Source organism: Crocodylus siamensis, chromosome 8, assembly GCF_052110815.1.
Source record: "Crocodylus siamensis isolate JL-2025a chromosome 8, ASM5211081v1, whole genome shotgun sequence".
NCBI lineage: Eukaryota > Metazoa > Chordata > Crocodylia > Crocodylidae > Crocodylus > Crocodylus siamensis.
The window spans coordinates 8,243,123-8,261,420 of record NC_143402.1 but is presented as its reverse complement, the minus strand read 5'-3'; the positions used below and the strand labels follow the sequence as shown (position 1 = coordinate 8,261,420).

At 42.3% G+C, this 18,298-nt stretch overlaps 1 protein-coding gene across 5 annotated transcripts in view; it reads right to left on the bottom strand.

Annotated features, from left to right (window-relative positions):
• Nucleotides 1-18,298, bottom strand: part of AFF2 (ALF transcription elongation factor 2) — a 400,790-nt gene that overhangs the window by 24,663 nt on the left and 357,829 nt on the right. For 2 of the 5 annotated variants that reach the window (XM_090061620.1, XM_090061624.1), the window contains 4 exons: nucleotides 12,049-12,211; nucleotides 10,466-11,485; nucleotides 8,178-8,302; nucleotides 1,692-1,923 (listed from right to left, as the gene is read on the bottom strand). In XM_090061620.1, the coding sequence (XP_089917746.1) occupies nucleotides 1,692-1,923; nucleotides 8,178-8,302; nucleotides 10,466-11,485; nucleotides 12,049-12,211 (1,540 nt within the window). The remainder of the gene's footprint in view (nucleotides 1-1,691; nucleotides 1,924-8,177; nucleotides 8,303-10,465; nucleotides 11,486-12,048; nucleotides 12,212-18,298) is intronic. The other 3 variants (XM_090061622.1, XM_090061623.1, XM_090061621.1) reach the window with 3 other exon arrangements.

Below are 18,298 nucleotides of genomic sequence, written 5' to 3'. Positions count from 1 at the left end.
CTACAACTTGGATGTTTCATTTTTATGCTATGAAGTTGGAGATCTTCCATGATATGGGAAACTGCAAAAATTTAGGCCTAAGATGCCCACTCTTGTGCTGGTTAAAATTCAAAACTTGTATTTGAGCGAAGACCTGCTTGCAATTCCATATTAGGGCTGCTTTCTAAAATTAGCTTGAGATGAGGCATAATTTTCCTATTTCCCTTAATGTAGGTCAATGGTTCTCAACCTTGTAGCCTCAAAGCGCCCCCTCAGAAAATTCCAGCTGTTTTCACTCTCTTTCTTTTTTGGATACAGAAATATAACAGAGCTATTCTGTTGCAAAGAACTCCGAAAGACCACAACAGGTCCTAATATTTTTAACACTATAGGATTCTTATTTGAAATCTCTGGGCCTATCTTGTGAGAATCATGTTTGCACACCTAACAGCTAACATCATGTGAGGCCCTGTGGCACCCTTGAAAAGATCTCAAGGCACACAGGGGACCATGGCACCCTGGTTGAAAATCACTGATGTAGGTAGTCAATCAGTGTGGAGTTTCTCACTGGGTTGCTTTTTAATGCCCAATGAATTTCCCCGCGTGTTTTTTGTTTGCTGTCTCTTCATACATTTTTAAAATGTTTCCTTAGCAGACAATCTTTTCATTGTTGACCAATGTCTATAGCTGGTCCCTAAGGAGGACTGATCCAGCAGGGGAGATTTTTAAAAGAACATTGGAATTCGGGTATTTTTTTTTACCAGTTATTCATGTTATTGTTGAAAGTTTATGAACTACACAAACTAACCTCACTGATAGGAGCTGGAAGTGTGCAAGCTTGTGAGAGGAGAGAAGCCAAGTCCTCATAGGCCTAACTGATGGGACGTGGGGAAAGTAGGCACAAAAGGACCCTGATTGGTCCACGTGAGCTTGATGCAAGTAAGTGTGGTCAGTTGTGTGGAGGACAGAAGACTGGTTGTGACTGCCTGGCTGATGGTTTCAGAGCATAGATATAAGGGCTTGACTAGTCTGTAGTGTTTTGGGCCTTATGTGAAACCCACCAGTAAGGAAGCCCTGGATTTGGTAGGTGCAAAATGAAAGAAAACGAAGGTAGGACTGAAGTGGATGGAGGGAAACAAGAAAAATGTAATTAAGGAGGCGCCTTCCAGCAGAAATGTAAATGCTCCAATATGCTGGTGCTGAGTATAGTACAGGCTGGTCATTTTTAAATGGATTTTTGCTGCACGCTTAGTTCAAGGTGTGATAGCTAGTTTAGCTACAGTGCTCAATGGCGAATTCGGGGGGATATTATTCAAATGAAATATACAAACATTACACCGAACTCATTAAATATACGACACTTACACCAAATTCATTAAAGCAATTTTTTCCTAATACGTGTGTGGTAAAAGCTACAGAGCTAGGAGGACTAAATGCAGACAGCCCATCGCTGGAAATGCAGCTCAATACTCAGGGACCAGGTGCTGTAGTCAGTTATACCCAGTGTCAAATCGACGCCTAAGGCTGATCTAAAAATGGAACTTGCAAGGGTTGCCAGTGTGCAGCTCCCCAGCGCTCCACTCCTAGCCTCTCTTCAGTGGGGTTACAGGGGGATTTGAAAAAGATATTGGAGGAAAAAAATCAAACAGAACAAAGCTTAGTTACTTTTGTTTTATCTTGTTCACTTTCAGCAACTCCGATCAGTTACTTACACAGAGTCCTTTGGGGTTAGCAGAGGATTTGCTTTCATTCTTTCTGTGTTTGGATGTAGAAGAGGAAGAGCTGCTGGTCTGCAAGGAGTTTGTGACGTTACTCTCTTGGTTGAAGGAGTTGTCACTGCTGTGCCGCCTGTGTACTGGCTCATCCAACAGCGGGGAGAGCGGAGGAGGGAACAGCTTCTCTTCTCTTTTCTTAGCTGCCTTTTTAACGGAGTTAGTGCTGCTGCTTGGACACAGAGGGGAATGGTGTTACAAGCCTTTGGGTGTATTTTTAAATTTGCTATACCACCAAATCCTTCATATTATGTGTCTGGAAGCTACATTCAGTTCTCACGGCGGTGTGACAATCCTTACATTGTAGGAATAAAATGAGGAGGCCAGTGAGGGTCTAGCTTTTTTGGGCTGCAAAGGTCTTCTGTTCGGGGGACTACTTTAACTCTACTTTGACGAGTTCTGGGCACTTTAAACACTGACTTGAATCTGCACTCAAAGTAGGCCTCATCACCAAGGAAAGGAAGCACTCTGTGCATGGGAAAAGGTCCTCAAATAAAGCTACTTTTGTGCTTAAAATGAAACATCTTCTTCAGTGCCATTTCTGGGCTCCTTTGCCTACCCTTAGCGTGTGAATGAGCAAAACGGTTTATGCCAACTACACAACACTAACCACAGCCATAACAAGCTAGTAATTATTTGACCTCTAGAGAAAAAACAATGACATTTGCTACATAAAACTGAGGGGAGTTGACCAAAGTCCTTGAGCAAATGCAGGTTAGTGAACGAATCTAGTTTAGAAAATAAATTTGATTTTTACAAGAAAGATGAACAAAAACACTGCCTTCTATGGAGAAATGGTCAGTAACATACAAACTGTGACCATGATGTAAAAAAACAAAAAGAAAAACAAAACTTGACTGTTTAACATGTTAATTTGGTCATAGATTTTTAGTTTAGTTACTGCCCTAGTCTGGTCAATGAAGATTACTTGAATTTTAATCTTTCCTTAGACAACTGATATTGCACTACACAGCCATTTACTTTTCATGATTATTGACTAAAATTTTCAATAACAAATTAAGTCAACAAGAATTTATACTTCCCTCTTAGTTGGTTTTAGTCAGTGTCAGGAATTATAGATTTACAATACTTCAGAGCCACAAATCAAAGAGGAACAAGCAATGCAAGCCTGTTGATTTCTCAGTCGCTAACATTCAATACCAGTTTCTTATTTCCGTCTGGCTGGGTTGCACAACGTTACCAATTTTAATGATTATCATCTTTGTTTCAGGCATTCCCTAATCCTGGCCTTTGTGTCAGTTTTGGTAATATAAAATCATGCTAATATTTCCAGATAAAAACCCTGTTGTGTCAACAAAGATATTTTAGTGCCATTTGGTATTTGAAGACATTTTTCAGTGCAACTGAAATGCCACAAAAATATCCCGTTGAAAATTCTTTTCCATCTGACAGGTCTTCAAACCTTCATAAACACAGTATACATATGGCCTTACAATGACAAGGTGATGGATGCTATCTTAGTCAGGAAACATGTTTGCCAACTGAGTATGACCAAATGAAAACAACCACGTTCCAATACAGATGGAGGACTCCCAGGGAAGACTGGGGTAGACATCATATATTACTGTCTCCTGACGGTCCTCATTCAAAGCCTTCCCTGTTGGCTCTCTGACCTCAAAGGGTCATTGTGCAGCTTGTGAGTGATCGCAGTCCCAGGCCACAGTAACGCTCGCCATTTTGTTTGTTTGTTGCCCTCTCAATCCAAATCGGTTTTCAGAGGAACGGTTTTTGCAGCAATATTATCTGCATTAGATTTGCACCAAACCATTGATGGTAACAATAGCCTCCATGAAATCAATTGTAACCAGCAGTTAACCAGATTGTCAGTTTGCTTTGGGCCGTTAATGGGCTAACAAACTGGTCTTTCATTGCAGTAATCGCTAATTTTGAATGAATTTATTGCAATAATTACCCAGACTCAATGATTTAATTTGCTGATGTGATTGGAAGTTAAACTATATTTATAATCTAGGGACAAATGCGGTAAAAATGCACGGAAAAATACAAGCAGAACTGACGGTCTTTTGGCTCCAGGGTTTAATCTTTGTATCTGAGAAGGCCAATTACTAAGAAATTAAAAGTCTCCACATCTGTCTTTTTCAGCCTGGTTTATTTTAGGGGAGGAAGCAAGAACAAGAGGGTCAGTGTTAAAAGACGGAAAATTTCATCTACTCTCCAATTTCAAGCTGCCATTCTTGACCCTTTATTTATCCATTCCTTCTGGTGTGCTATAGTATCTCTGGCCTATTAGTGAGACAAAGCCATTGTCTATGTTAGTCATTTGGCTTTCTCTTCCGTCCACTCACTGTGTTCCCAACAAAATGCTTCACATTGATGGTGTATCCAATTTTCTGCAGGGGGTTAGTGGGGAAAGGCCACTCTCACACTAGGCTGGACCGTACAGCAGCAACTGAATGAAGCTGAAGTCATTGTCATAGAGGTATTAGGCTAGTTTTATTGTGAAAAATGCCACATTGAAAGCTGTTGTGACCACCCAAGGGATTAGCAAATGGACGCTGCCTGGTACAGATGCCTCTTTCACTAAAGGTCAAACAAAAGTGAACAGGAAATCTCAGAGATACTCTAAAATATTTGCTTAGGACAGGAAATTCCCTGTACGAGAATGTGCATACTTAACTCTATGGGCCTCATTGTCAAGCCAGACTCCCATTTTGCACATGTGAATAACTACTAGTGCTGTTATGCACATTGAAATGTGGGGAACTAGTTGTCTTACCAGATTGGACTGTGTCCACTGAACAAGCAGTTAGACATTAATTGCCATCACCTGCATGTGTAATTAATTACACCTGCAAAATTGTTTTTGCAAGTGAATAATAACAATTTTCTTACTGCGAAACAGGTAGTGGATCTAAAAAAAATAAAATGCTGCATGTGCTTAATGTCCAAAGCAATCTGTAGAAACGAGGTGCATAGGCCCACTGGAGATACCATGGTGTAGGAATGCAAGTCTTATTAAGTTTTGAAACTACCAATTCTCTTTCCTCTTTGTTTCTGTTTTCCTGGGGACAAAATAGGGGGAGGAAATCAGGCAGGGATGTCAAAGACCTGGCTCATGGAGCATTATCACGCGGCCTGAAGTGTTGTCTCTGGGTCTCAGATCCAATGGACAGGGCTAGTCTGGCATGGGTATCACAAGTGCATGCCCCAGACTGGTCCCATGCATCAGATGCAGTGTGAGCCCTAGACCTGCCCCGGCTCTGCAAACCACGCATGGGTCCAGGGCCAGCACCGACTGCTTGTGGTGAGTGGGACTGGAGCCAGCACATGCGGGACTGATTTGTGGGCCCAATCTGGAGCCTGCTAGGCTGGATGGGTTTGACGCTCCTGAAATAAGAGAAGGCTGAAGATATGTGCTGAATTCAACCCCATTTTGCACATAGTTTTAGCCAGCCTGAAACTGCATTCAAAATTGCGGTGTATAAACTGTTCCTGCCCAAGTTTAACTGAATGCTCTTAGGGAGATATCCTAGTAAAACAAATATTGGTACCTGACATATCACAATGCATTCACTAGCACAATGCAGAGTCTTAGAAATTATTAACGTTGAGTTATCGTTCTTTGAAATCATTATATATGTAATATCTTGGTTTAGATATGGGAAAAGAAAGAAGCCCAGGATGCTTTATAATGGGGGTCGGCAACCTATGGCTCGTGGGCTGGACCTGGCTTGCACAGCCATTTGATCTGACGCACAGAGCAAGGGTTTTGGTGGCGTTCAGGGCTGGGGGGGGTTGCCCATCCCACACTGGGCAGTGTCTGCGAACTATGCCGTGGATGGGTGGCACAGAACGGCGGTGGTGGAGACAAGCAGTGGCAGTAGTGGCCAGCTTGGCAACAAGCTGGGTTATTCTGGCCCACTGCTGGGAAACGTTGCTGACCCTTGTTTAAAGGAAGACACAGAGAGATGCCTAGTTGATGACGCTGTTACTATAACTAAATGGCCAGATTATGTGCGTTTAAATTTGTGCATGCAGATTGCTATTAGGTTCAAAACTGATCATTTGAACATAGCAAATACCCTGCTTTCCCCTGCAGTTTTGGAACTTGCTCATGTTTTGGAAATATATGCAAATGATATGTATAATGACCTACACACTGACACATGTAGCCCTCTAAAAATAATCTGAGACTGAGTCCTTGCTTATCCTCTTGTTTCTACTCACTTAGTGCCAGATTTTGAAAGGTGTTTAGATGGTGCAGAAATCATATAGGCATGTAGCTCATTGCTTTCAATGAGAGTTAAGTTTCTAGGTATTTCTGAAAGCCCCAGGAGAGTCCTACTTGCATCGTTTAGGGGGTCTCAGTATCTTTAAAAACTGGCCCACAGATCCCAATCTTCAGCCATTTCTGCAGGGGTGGACCCTTGGACATATGCAGGATCTACTTAAGGTCATGGGGGTCCTCAGGATTGGGGCTTCATTCACTATTTCGCAGTAGTTCTCACTCATTAAGTACCAGACTAGCACGGCTCTACTGAATTAAAATGCTGAACCATTGAGAAGAAAATTCATGACTGAAATGACTAAGCTTGTCTTTATGGCTGCTTACAAATGTTTAAAAAAAAACGTGCTTTACGGGAAGAGGCATCATGTTAGTTGGACCCGGCTCTGCAGCATCTGTATAGATCAGGCACTTCAGTGGAGCTTTTTGGTGCTTTTATCTAATGGCTGATTCAAGCAAGTGAGCCAGGTCCAACTAATGCGATGCCTCTTTGGGGCACGTGCTGTGCTCAGAACGGGAGCGTGCCAAATTTAAAGTAAAGCGCCGTTTTGGGGAGCGGGGCCGGGTGTTAACATCTGTAAGCAGCCACAATATTTTGCCACTACAATGCTATTTCTTTCCCCTAATTTTGAATAAGCGACAAGTTTTTAAAAATAAGATGGGGCTGTGCCGAAATTTGCTATCACACTCTCAGTTCCCGAATCTTTGGGAAATGGGCTGCCCTACATTCAGCTGTCTGTCACTGGGAACTGCAGACCCAAATTAGCAAACCATATTGGATTTGTTTAATATGAATTCAGAAGCTATTAAAACAAATGTGATGCGATCCAGGTCTCAATCACCTCAGTGGAGAAGTCAGAATTTTTTTGTTCACAACTTGAGGCGGGCGAGAGAAAAAGCTAACATATGGAAATAACTATTGATGGACACAATTATATTTTAACAGAGAATACCAAAGGCTTGAAAGCTCTAAGGAATCAAATTAATGACCTGGAAAACAAGCTCAAATTAAGAAACATCAGGTTGGGGGTGGATCCTGAGGGCTTGTTGAAGACAGGAATAGAAAGATTTTTTTAATGGATTGTGGAGGTGTTGGGGATGGATAATTTTTTATTCCCTCTGCGATACATCTCAGCTCGCTGTATTCCCAGGAATGACAATCAGGCAACACCCATCATGATGCTTATTAAATGCACGTTACAAACCACACCACGACCTGCAACTCTCAGCTGTTTCCAGTTTTATCATATACAGGATCAGACTATATTTTCAGAGACTATTATCTTCATATCTAGATTAAAACAATAACAGCTCGCAGGGAGTAATACCAGTGAAAATAAGATTATAATCTGCAGAATTCTGTATAGATTTAAACTGCATGCCCATCAATTTCTGACCATTTTTACATATTTAAAAGTTACTGTGGTACTTTCCCCACAAGAACACGCACTTCCTGGGCTCGATTCTTTGCTCGCTCAAGCGTAAATCAGTTGTGGCTCCTCTGAAGGCAATAAAAGTGCCATACTGATGAGAGAAAAGAATCAGGATCTATCTGTATTTATAAATTGTTAATCTGGCGATTATGATAGTAATAAATGTTATTTATGGGGTGCCTGTTTACTGAAGCAATATAGCCACCTCTGAGGAACACAGTACTTCAGAGAGAAACTAAGACTATGCATATATGTGCTCTAAAGCAATATTCATGTCTGAAGCATTTACCAACTATTGCTCCTAGCTTTGTATAAGGGCCAAACTGTGATCCCACTGAAACTAAAAGCACACCCACTGCTTTTCTAAGCAAAATCAAGATTTGGCATTGACAGAAGCAATGTTTTCAAACAAAGTCTACAAGATCTGTATGTTCGTATGTAGAGCGCTTCTCGGGGGACCGTCTGAACACATAGGCTGGAGCTGATCAGAGCAGCTTGGGCCCAGCTGGAAGGATATGTCTCAATATTTCAGTGATATTGCAGTCCAGTAATATGGTAACTCAGGTCCATTCAGGAAAACTGGATCCATAGTACAGCTTATGCAAACAATGACACCATGCCAATGAGCAATACCCACCCTCTATCATGCAGTCCTGCACCCACAGATAGTGGAGAACACTACCAGAAAGTCAAAGCTTAATGTTAAAGAGGAAAAAAAAAACTTACTCTTTAGTGCTGCTTAATCTGTGGTTGGGTATCGGAGAGATACAAGGTGGAAGTAGGCAGGAAGCTGGGGTTTCCTCCAGGCGCTGCTTCTTGCTTTCTCCATATGTATCTGAGCTTTCAGACTGCTTTAACAAAAAATGGATAGCTTGAGAAATGGAGCACCGCTATGCCTTCCTGTTAGGGAGCAGCTCAGGAATCGCAGTGTATTTCCTCTACAACACCAACAATTAGGAGGCAGTTACAATACCGACGTGAGAGCTGCCTGAAATCAGAGCTAAACGGACTCAACCGCACTGCAGATACAGGGCACACTGGTTTCTGTTTTGCTTGAACTCACATAGTTCCTGACATGGCTAGATATTAAAGAGCTAAGTCCCCACATTCTCATGGCTATTTTCTGTAAGCTATTGCTATTTAATTAATAATCAAGACATAATGACCTGATCCCACAAAATACTGAACAGCATTTACTTATGATTTACATGAAGTCAACAAGTCGACTTACATGAAGAACGATTCCTCCTGAGTTACAGCTTCCACAACAGAGTGATGGCCATTAACACACACAAGATCCCCTGTTGCACGATCCCAGGGTTTCAACCAAGATGTTATAGGTAAAGCATATTATAACTGCCTACTTGCTCTCAAACCCAACAATTGCCTAAAATAAATGGTGCTAATAAAATCACTTAAAAACCCTGAACTGGTTATTTCAAGTCATGTTTTAACTAGGTGTAGCACACCCACACCCAAAAGTCATTCTAGCTGGCTTGATTTTCTAGTGTCACTGTGAGCAAAGCTAACGATGAACATACAGCCCTAACAAAGGAAACGAAAAAGGCTGTTTGAATACTTACCTGAATATTTCTATTCTAGTGCAGTACCCTAACATCTCAGAGTGAGTTCCCTTTCACTATGCCAGTCCTTGATTCAAAGCCCCAGCTAACGAGGTGATGAAGGTCTCTCTTTTACATATCCCATTATCTTTCCAGAGCCTTGGGTTTAGATACCAATACTGTATTCTTCTTTTAGCCAGGAGTCCTCCTCTGAAACTTAAACCCCAGGAAATTACCAATGAAATGATTACCATAAGCCTCAACATAACTATGTGCATGGATGTGGATGTGTGCATGCCTGCATGCAGGCGCACCCACACGCATCATTCATACTTTTTTTCTGTGTCAGTTTAAACGAGAGGCGTAAAGTAGAGATGAGCGGTATGAGTTACTGTTCACCTTACTCAGGTGATTATTCCCACTGAATTCAATCTGAAGTCAGTGCGACTACTCAGAGGAGCAAGGGCTATAGACCTTTGTCTTGTATTAGCTCTCTCCCTCTGTCTTCAGACTGCTCTAAATCAGCATTTTAATACAGTTCAGGGGGCCAATAGAAATGATGGTTGGAGTCACATTTGCAATGATTTATCAAATTTGGGGTATAAAATATGAAATGATGTCTCCCTTCTGAGAGACCAGGGAATAGCCATTTCAGCTGGAAAAAACACTGCAAATATTCATTTATGATAAAAATCCTCAGTTTCTTTTCTGGAAACACATTTAGTTTGATGCATACTGTCATATCCCAAAAGATAGGATACCCTTGGGCATCAATAATATAAAACACATGATAAAACATAGTCCCCCTAAGTTGATATCCATTCTGCTTCTCAGAGAGTTGCAAAGAGAGAACATCTAGTTAAGCAAATGATACTTCTATAAACCCCATTTGCTTACAGAACAACACTATATTTTACAGACTATGTTTACCAGGAACATAGGCAAGTACAACTCCATTGACTTTAACGAGGCTCTTCTCGTTTAAACCAGTGGTGAATAGGCCCCAATTCTTCAGACAGTAAAAACCTGCCATCCAAACAGAAGTCACATTTTCTGGATGCAGGCAAACCCGAGCAATTTGCACTAGTCGGTATTGGAAGGCCCACCGTAGATTATTGAACACTGCAAAGTAATAGGCGAGTGAGCAGCTACAATGGGAAAACATCAAAGATATATCACAGATTGATTTCGATAGCTAGTGGTTGGCTTTAAATAGTTTATGATGATAATTTATAAGATGCTAGTAAATGCAGTGTCGCATCTTTTGTAAAAACAATAAAACCGGAGTAATATGACATCTCGCCATAGCACTGAGTTTTCTGTTAGATCTCTGCTGAGATGCTTGGGGCAGGTTTGAAGAAGGGCATCTCGGGGAAGCTCTAGTGACATTGGTACCCTCCGAACGAACATAAAGAAACAGGGTATCCTCCCTTGGACTAGAAAATTGCTTACCTTGTGCTTCCTTTTGGATTTCGTAGAAGGTTTTTCCACTGCAGCCGGGGTAGGGGATTCTCGAGATGGTCGCCTGTGTTTCACATTTGCCTCTCTCGGTTCGGTTTTCACTGACGTGGTCTCAAACGGCTCTTGTCCAGGTATTCTAGACAATAAGCTAAGGTCTATTTTGACCCAGAGGGATTTGAGCTCTTCGTATTCCCTCAGTGGGGACAGAAGTTCATTTTGCACGATCGGGATAGGTGAAAACAGCTGCTCCTCTAAGTCATTGCTCGTCTGGTCTATTGATGTGTTGCTGCCGTTGCTGGTTAAACTGCTGACACTGAGGATGTTACTTCCAGAGTCTTTCACTTTGATGCCATTGGCAGGCCCACTGCAAGCAGGTAATATTTTAGCCTGCAAACTCTCTTCCTGGTCTGTATTTGAATCAGAAGTAGAGGAATCGGTTTCAATAAATTCGCGAGATTTCGGGACAATTTTGCTGGGGCCTCGATACTTTTTCTTCTCGGAAGCGAGTCCGGCGCTGGTTCGCGGTTCTTTTCGGGGAGCTGTCTTTCCGACAGATGCTTTTGTCCGAACCTTCTGCTGTTCTGCAGGTTCCTGGGTATCTTTTTCTTTGGGAGTGGTGCTGGTATTATTTGGTTTGGGCCAGTTATACTCTTCTACACTGGAAGTCCTTTCTACCTTTTTGGGTTGCTTTTTCCCCGTAGTCCTTTGTGACGTTGGCTCATTATGAGCTGGTGACTTCTGCTTGGAGCTTTTTGCCTCTGGGGTTTTCTGGGCAACTCGTGGTTTGGCTTTCTCCCGGATGGGACTAAGGATCGCCCGGTCTTTGGAATCAGTCTGGGGCAGGCTATTAAGCTTCCCTTTGTTTTGCCCTTCCGCCTGTTGGTTGCTTTGCGACTGAGAACTGTTATCGCCATGAGTCTCGTTTTGGTTGTTGATGATGGCCTTGTTATGGGGATTCACTTTATTCAGCCATTTATCCAGCTGCCATTTGTTTGTGGAGGGAGGCTCAGGCTGCAGGTTGGGGAACAAAAGGGAACCGATCTTAGAGGAGCAATGCTTTCTAATTTAGATGAGAATTACGTTTTGAACGCAGGCTTTTATTTCAGTCAACCAGTGGTTACTGCTAGTTTTACTGTAGTATTTATGGACTATTTATGGTTAATTAGGCTTCCTTATCTGGTTTACAATGTGGCCCTGGAGAAATTTAATACAACTAAAAAGTTAAGCAGGTCCCTACAGATATCATTTTTGTCGTGCTGCTTTTCCCTCATCCCAGATGACTACTGTGTCAATAAAATCTTCCCTGCTACTAGGCAAAAATCTAAATATTTCTCTAGAGTAATTCAAATGTAGGCCAGGAGGTTTTCCCAAAAGCTAAAATGAGTATGTGGGTCATACGTTTGATGGCACAGGAGGGGAAGCCAGTAAATAACAGCAAACTGAACAAGACTCGCATGTTTCTCTGAAGGGTAAAAAGTTTGTGCTTTCAATGACAATGAAGGGGGCGGCGAATTGCGGGGACAACGAGCTATGGGCACGTTGGGACGGATGTGGAAAAGGGTCTGTAGCTTTACCTCTGGAGTCGCGTTGCGTGACTCTTCGTTACACTCGCTGTCGCTGGAGCTGCTCTCGCTGTCGGAGTCCGACTCGGAGCTGCTCTCGGATTCACTGGAGCTCCCGGAGCCCCCGCTGGAATGCGCCAAGCCCGCGCCGTGCGCTGCCTGCAAAGGGAGCCCGCTGCCGGGCAGAAAACAGCCATTTGTCTTAGCTTATTAGGTCCCTATTTTTCTATTTTAGTCTTCTAACCTAGGGGGGAAAAAAACCTATGTTGGTGCCCATGGTCGTGCCCTCCCCAAAACTCCCATTCACATATGGTTGACTTAGTAAAGTTGTAAATGGGTATTTTGCTTAGATGGCACTAGAGGATCTGCCTCCAGTTTGTGAATGCTTTACACTTCTGCATGGTGGGACACACTGCTGATGCAGTTAATAGAAACGATATCATCGTCGTCATCCCGTGAGGAATAGTTTGGTGTCACAAACCTGGGCATATTGGTCTGAGAGCTGCAAATATGAAACAGTCATATTTTAATAATCTGCTAATAGAAATGCAAAATCTTCATTTTTGGCACAAGTATCATTTATGGCTAAATGAAGGATATTAGGCAACTAACAGTGAACCAAAGGTTTCAAAAATAATTTTGATGAATGCCTGTTTTAACACCAAACGAACCTTTTATTTAGGTTTTGTTATACAAAACTTAGACATTTATGATCACTCTCCAGAGGTTGCCCAGCGATTCTTCAACTGTAGCTGGGTTTTCCTGTGTTTGTGACAATTCAATAAGAAAATGGAGCTCTTATTGCAAATGAAAGTTTCCATAGAAGCTATTTCGTTGTCCCCAAGACAGATGGATTAGCTGCTACCCTGTTACCTCTTCCGGCATTTCTTTTCGCACTGATCAGTTGCAGGACCCCATTTTTTAGTATTATGGAAGTCTGCCAATCAATGTCTTTATAAATTCATTTTTAATTTTAAGATTTTCACCAGTGAGATAACCGTCGGGTTTTACGTCTGTTCAACTGATCTATACAGAGACTGTCTGATGATTGATTTTAAATTTGTGAAGCTGACAAAGCAAAGTGTTTGAAAATTGACACCATTTGCTAGTACTCTTTTATGGATATTCAATACTTTACCTTAATATATCATAGGATGTGTGTTCTGTATTGAATCATCCTCCAAAGCCAAGGAGTTTTCTGTGAGTTATAACCCTTTTTTTCTCCACTCTTAACTATCTGCCTTTCTGCTCCATGCTCCCCCAAGCAGATCTCCAGCCACTTACGTATGTGCTCTTCCCTACCCAACCAAACAAGTTCACGAGACAAGTGTCAAGGAACTATCACCTCAAACATGGACAACTGGTAGCTCCCAAGTCTGGGGGGGCACCAGATTGCCAATGGGGGGAGGAGTCCCCCAGCAGCCTACTGTCAGTGGGAGAGAGGGGGGTCCCCCAGTGTCCGATTGCCAGCTGGGGGGATCCCCCACCGGCAATTGCTGAGCCAGGAAGTGCACTTCCAGTTTCACAGCTGGCGCTTCCACTGAGTACACGGCCGATCTCAGTGGGTGCGTGTGCACCCACGTGCACCCCCGATGTGTTGCCAATGACCTCCAAGATATAGTAGCCAACATACTTGAAAGGACAAGGGCCAAACAAACAGTGAGTCTCATCCTGCTCCTCTAAGGTCACCAAAAATATTGCTAATGGCAGTCCTTAATATTTCCTTCATTTTAAGTTACTTGCACTCTTCACCCATAATACTCAGCCGTTGAAAAGCCACGCCTCCCACTGTGGCTGGGGAAGTAATTATCTCTCTAAGCCACGCAAGGCCCTTCCCAACCCACCACAGCTGGACATGGACTCATTCCCCCACAACATGGCCTACTTCAAGAAACATGAAAACTTGTATTTATCTTCCAAACAGAACATGATCCTAAGATGTGAAAGCTCAATATTAAATGCTACCCCTAAAGTGAACCATGTAAATAAGAAGTGTTCTGCTCCAGTAGGGAAGAAAAACATTGTAAATGATTTTCTAATAAACAGGTTTCAAGTCTAATGAGACTGATAATTTCGTGACCATTGTAATAACCTGCTCTCTCTCCCTTTCTCTCTCTGTACCACTACACATCCTTGAAAGGAATCAGAACTGTCCAGATGTGCACTGAAGTCCCTAATTTAATAGTTAATGTAGATGCTCCATTAGCTCTAGGGGTAGACACTGATGCTTTTGGAACAGGAGGATCTGATCATCTATCCTTGATGTGCCCGTTAACATTTGAGCGCACGGTTTTCAGTATAATGGCAAGCATCAGATGCCAAAGTGATCCTGAATTTATTGCAATATTAATGAATTCTTGCTTGCATGTCCCTGACCCAGGTCTTAGCATTAAACTATTCTCACTATGGCTGCCCTAGGAAAGCATCCCCATTGAGAAAAGGCTCTGGGTTCTACCAAAGTCATTGGGTGTGTCTGCATGTGCAATTAATTAATGCGCCTCAATTTACTGCACAGTAAATTGAGGCGCATTAAGCTGCTCCTGGGCGCATGTCTACATTTGCACTGGGGTCACGAGCCAATTGAGCCCAAAAGAAGCAGCCTAGTTCAGGGATGCTCCTGCCCTGCTCTGCCCCCCTGCAGCAGCCATGGGAGCTCCAGGCTACCCTGGGTGCCAGCCCTCAGCTGGCAGGGGATACTGGGGGCAGCCCCAGGCTGGCAGGGGACACAGGGGGTCAGGCCTGGGCTCTCGGGGGGTGGGGGGAGCTGTCCCCAGTTCTGGAGGCAGCTCTGAGGCGTGCAGAGCACAGGGTTAGCTAACCCCAGGCTCCACGTGGCTTGGAGCTGCCCCCAGACAGCTGGGAACTGCCATGATATGATAGCTCCCCTCTCTCCCCACAAGAGCTCAGGGCTTAGCCAGGCAGCAGTTGTGGTTTCCAGCTACCTGGGCTGACTGGGAGCGATTTGCAGCAGCTCCTGGTCAGCATCTAAGCATGCACTTTGGCACATCAGTTTAAATCACTGTTTTCTAGAACCTGCATCTCTTGGTATTAGCAAAATGCACTTTAAATTAATCTACTACACAGTAACTGTTGTGCACATGTAGACGGTGATGTTTTACTGTGCATTTAATTAGTTTAATGCACAGTAAAGTGCATGTATGGATGCACCCAATGGGACTTAAACACAGGCTTAAATGTAAGCCTGTGCTAAATTCCTTTCTTGAACTGAGTTTTAGGAGTGATGGTTTTAAAAATGAAAAATGAAGGTCTGATCACATAATGCTGGTCTGGCTGATTTCATACATTTTTAATATTTATAAACACATCTAGTTCCCATTAACAGAACATCTGGGTGCTTTATGGTGCATTATTGAAACAAAGCTAGCCATTTGGGGAGCTGTAACACACCACTAACTTTGTCGCTCATTAAATACATTATTTAAAAAGGGACCTTTCCGACCACTGAATTAATACTAGAATTAGCTAAACCTGCTGGGAAAAAAACAGATAACTTAAAATACAAATCTTTGCAAAAGCATAGGGATTTCAACAGTTTTGGCATTGTTAAAACAACAAATTATATTTGACAGGTTTTGTTTTCAATTTCTAGAAACAAAAGTGTTCAGCTTTTCACATTCGTTTTGATATTTGGCATTTTTTCTTTCTTCTTTTTTTTTCAAAAAATATGTGCGTGTGTTATGGGATAGGGAATTCATTCTGCACTCTTTTTTATTTTTTCTTCCTGGAAAAGTTGAGAAATTGAAAGTGTAGTAAAGAAGGTTTTTTTCCCCGACAGTCTAAATCCTTTGTTAACATTTGCCAACTTTGTCCTGTTGGCAAACAATAACAATGGAAGAAGAGTGTTTCCATCTCATCTCATATTTTATCTTTTGGCTTCATTTCTACTGGAAAGGGATGGGGAGAAGTTTCTTTTTTTGCTGTTTAAAGAAGAGAAAAAGGGGGGAAATCCTAGACAATTCTAACATTGAATCTGAAAAATCGGATGTCTTTGTTTCCTACAACAAAATGGAGCCCAAAATGTGAAAATACGGAATTGAGATGACTCCAGGATAAAAAGTTTTGTTAGGGAATGTCAAAGTATTTTGTTTCGGGTTTTCTGAATCGGACCCTTTTGTTTCATAATGAATTCCACTTTTCAACGTCTTGTCAAGAGCGTACCTCCATCTTAAATAAAAATGAAAATGTCAAAACTCCATATAAGAAGACAATGCCATTCCCTGAGCAGTTCAAATGGGGAGCTAGTTTTAAAGATGAAGCCATATGTAAACTCTGTATTTCTTCCTAGACATGACCTCCTCTGCAAATGCTCTGTTAGGGCTCCTGAGTGTTCACTCTGAGATCAACATATCTGATATAATGGGTTTCATCGCATGCAACGGATCAGAGAGAGGGAGAGAGAGAGGCCTCTTTCTCAGAGGCAAGAGCTCAGCTCATTCAGGTATTTAAGTACAACCCAATCTTTGAAGTGCATCTGGAAGCGAATAAGTGCTGCAGCCAGTATTTACTTATATAAAAAATCTAGGGAAGGACTGTAACTGCCTGACAAAAAGCTCAAAGAGTAAGAACAAAACCATGGAAATGCATGTCAGCCTCAACCTGGCCTTATTTTCTTTCTTGTTGTGCACCAGTCTCAGATAAGTTATCATATGCCAAACATTACTGAATAACATAGCTCAGCAAGCTTGCAGGAACCAGACAGAATCAAAATAATGTTTTTCATACAACACAATGAGGTCATATTTGTCTTTCATCTAGGATAATAAAATTATGCCTTGGCTACACCAGACGGCTTCATGCTAAGACATCGTTGCCAATCTAGATTTTTAAAGCAGAAGCATTCACTTTTCATCATGTAGCTTGAGTTGCAGAGTAACCCTGTTTGTATGCATTGCCACACAATCAGATAAGGCCTGAAATGCCTTTCCTAATATCTCATGAAGCTAAAGATAAAGAGCATCTTGCATATAGATACATGCACAATCAACCTCTAATAATGCTGTTCAGCGGAACAGAAGAAAGTATATGGACCTTTCACACACAAGTATGCAGGGAAAAAAATCTTCATTTCCAAGGGGAAGATGAGTTTAACGGAGAGACTACAACACCTTTATTTATTTATTTTTATTTATTTGTAGCGTAAGCATATCCGTTGACAGGAACTCTCTCTCCCCAGAAGCCACTTTTTTCAGGCTAAGCGTAGAATTAGAAAGTGCTTTTCTGTATAGATCATGGGCCTGATTCAGCAAACGCATACTCATGCAATAACACTTACTGATGCAAGCCAGCGGACTGGGATTTGTAATTATAGGAGAGTCATAAAGCAAGTTTTTACCTGGCTGCGAAGTTTCAGGCTAAGGATGCTAGCAAGAGCAATATCTGAAACTAATTTAAAGAACGCTACCATCAGAAACCAGCTGCTGAACAATTAAAAGGTGTAGAAAACACTAGGATTCAAAGCTCTTGAATTCTATATTCCCACCAGGAGAGGAGCAGTTATATTTTCCTGAATACTTGAAAAAAATGTTTGATGATGACAATACTACTAATGATGATGATGAATGCATCACAGAGTGAAATCCTGCCTGGGTTTAACAATGCTTAAAAGAGAAATGATTATTAGTTGTGACGAGAGACCCCGGCCGCATCTAGGGATCTGCTGTGAAAGGCACTGTAGAAGTAGATAGTTCAGGAAAGTTCATGAGCCAAAGGGCTTGGAGGCTAAAAAGACACACCAGAAGTTCCTGAGTCCCAATCACGATCCTTCCTGACCGGTAAGTGGGGAGAGCCAAACTGGTTGCCCCCTTTGTTTTACCACATGTTCCTACCCCAGCACTCTGCAAGCTGGCGCGGTCCTGCACAGCAGCCGCGTGCAAACTGCCCCTGCTCGGAGCAACGACAGTGGCAGCGCGCTGCTGTAAGGACTCTTCTTTAAGACCACACAAACTCTTGGTACACTCCTAGCTAATGGGGAATTTGGACCGGATTCCCCATTTACACAGGTGCAGGGGAGGATCTTGCTAGCGGGGTGGAGGGGTGGCAGTTGCATCTCCTTTGATTCCTGTTCTACTCAGGCTTTAAAACTCACGGCCTGGGGTGGAGGCACTGTTGACAGGCTCAAGAAGACTAGACGTTGCTTTATGAATCTGAGTAAGAGACATCCATTCAACTATAATGACTACAGGACTCATGAAACAGTATGTTTGACTATTTTGACCATTTGTGCCTAGTTTCTTGTGTTTTT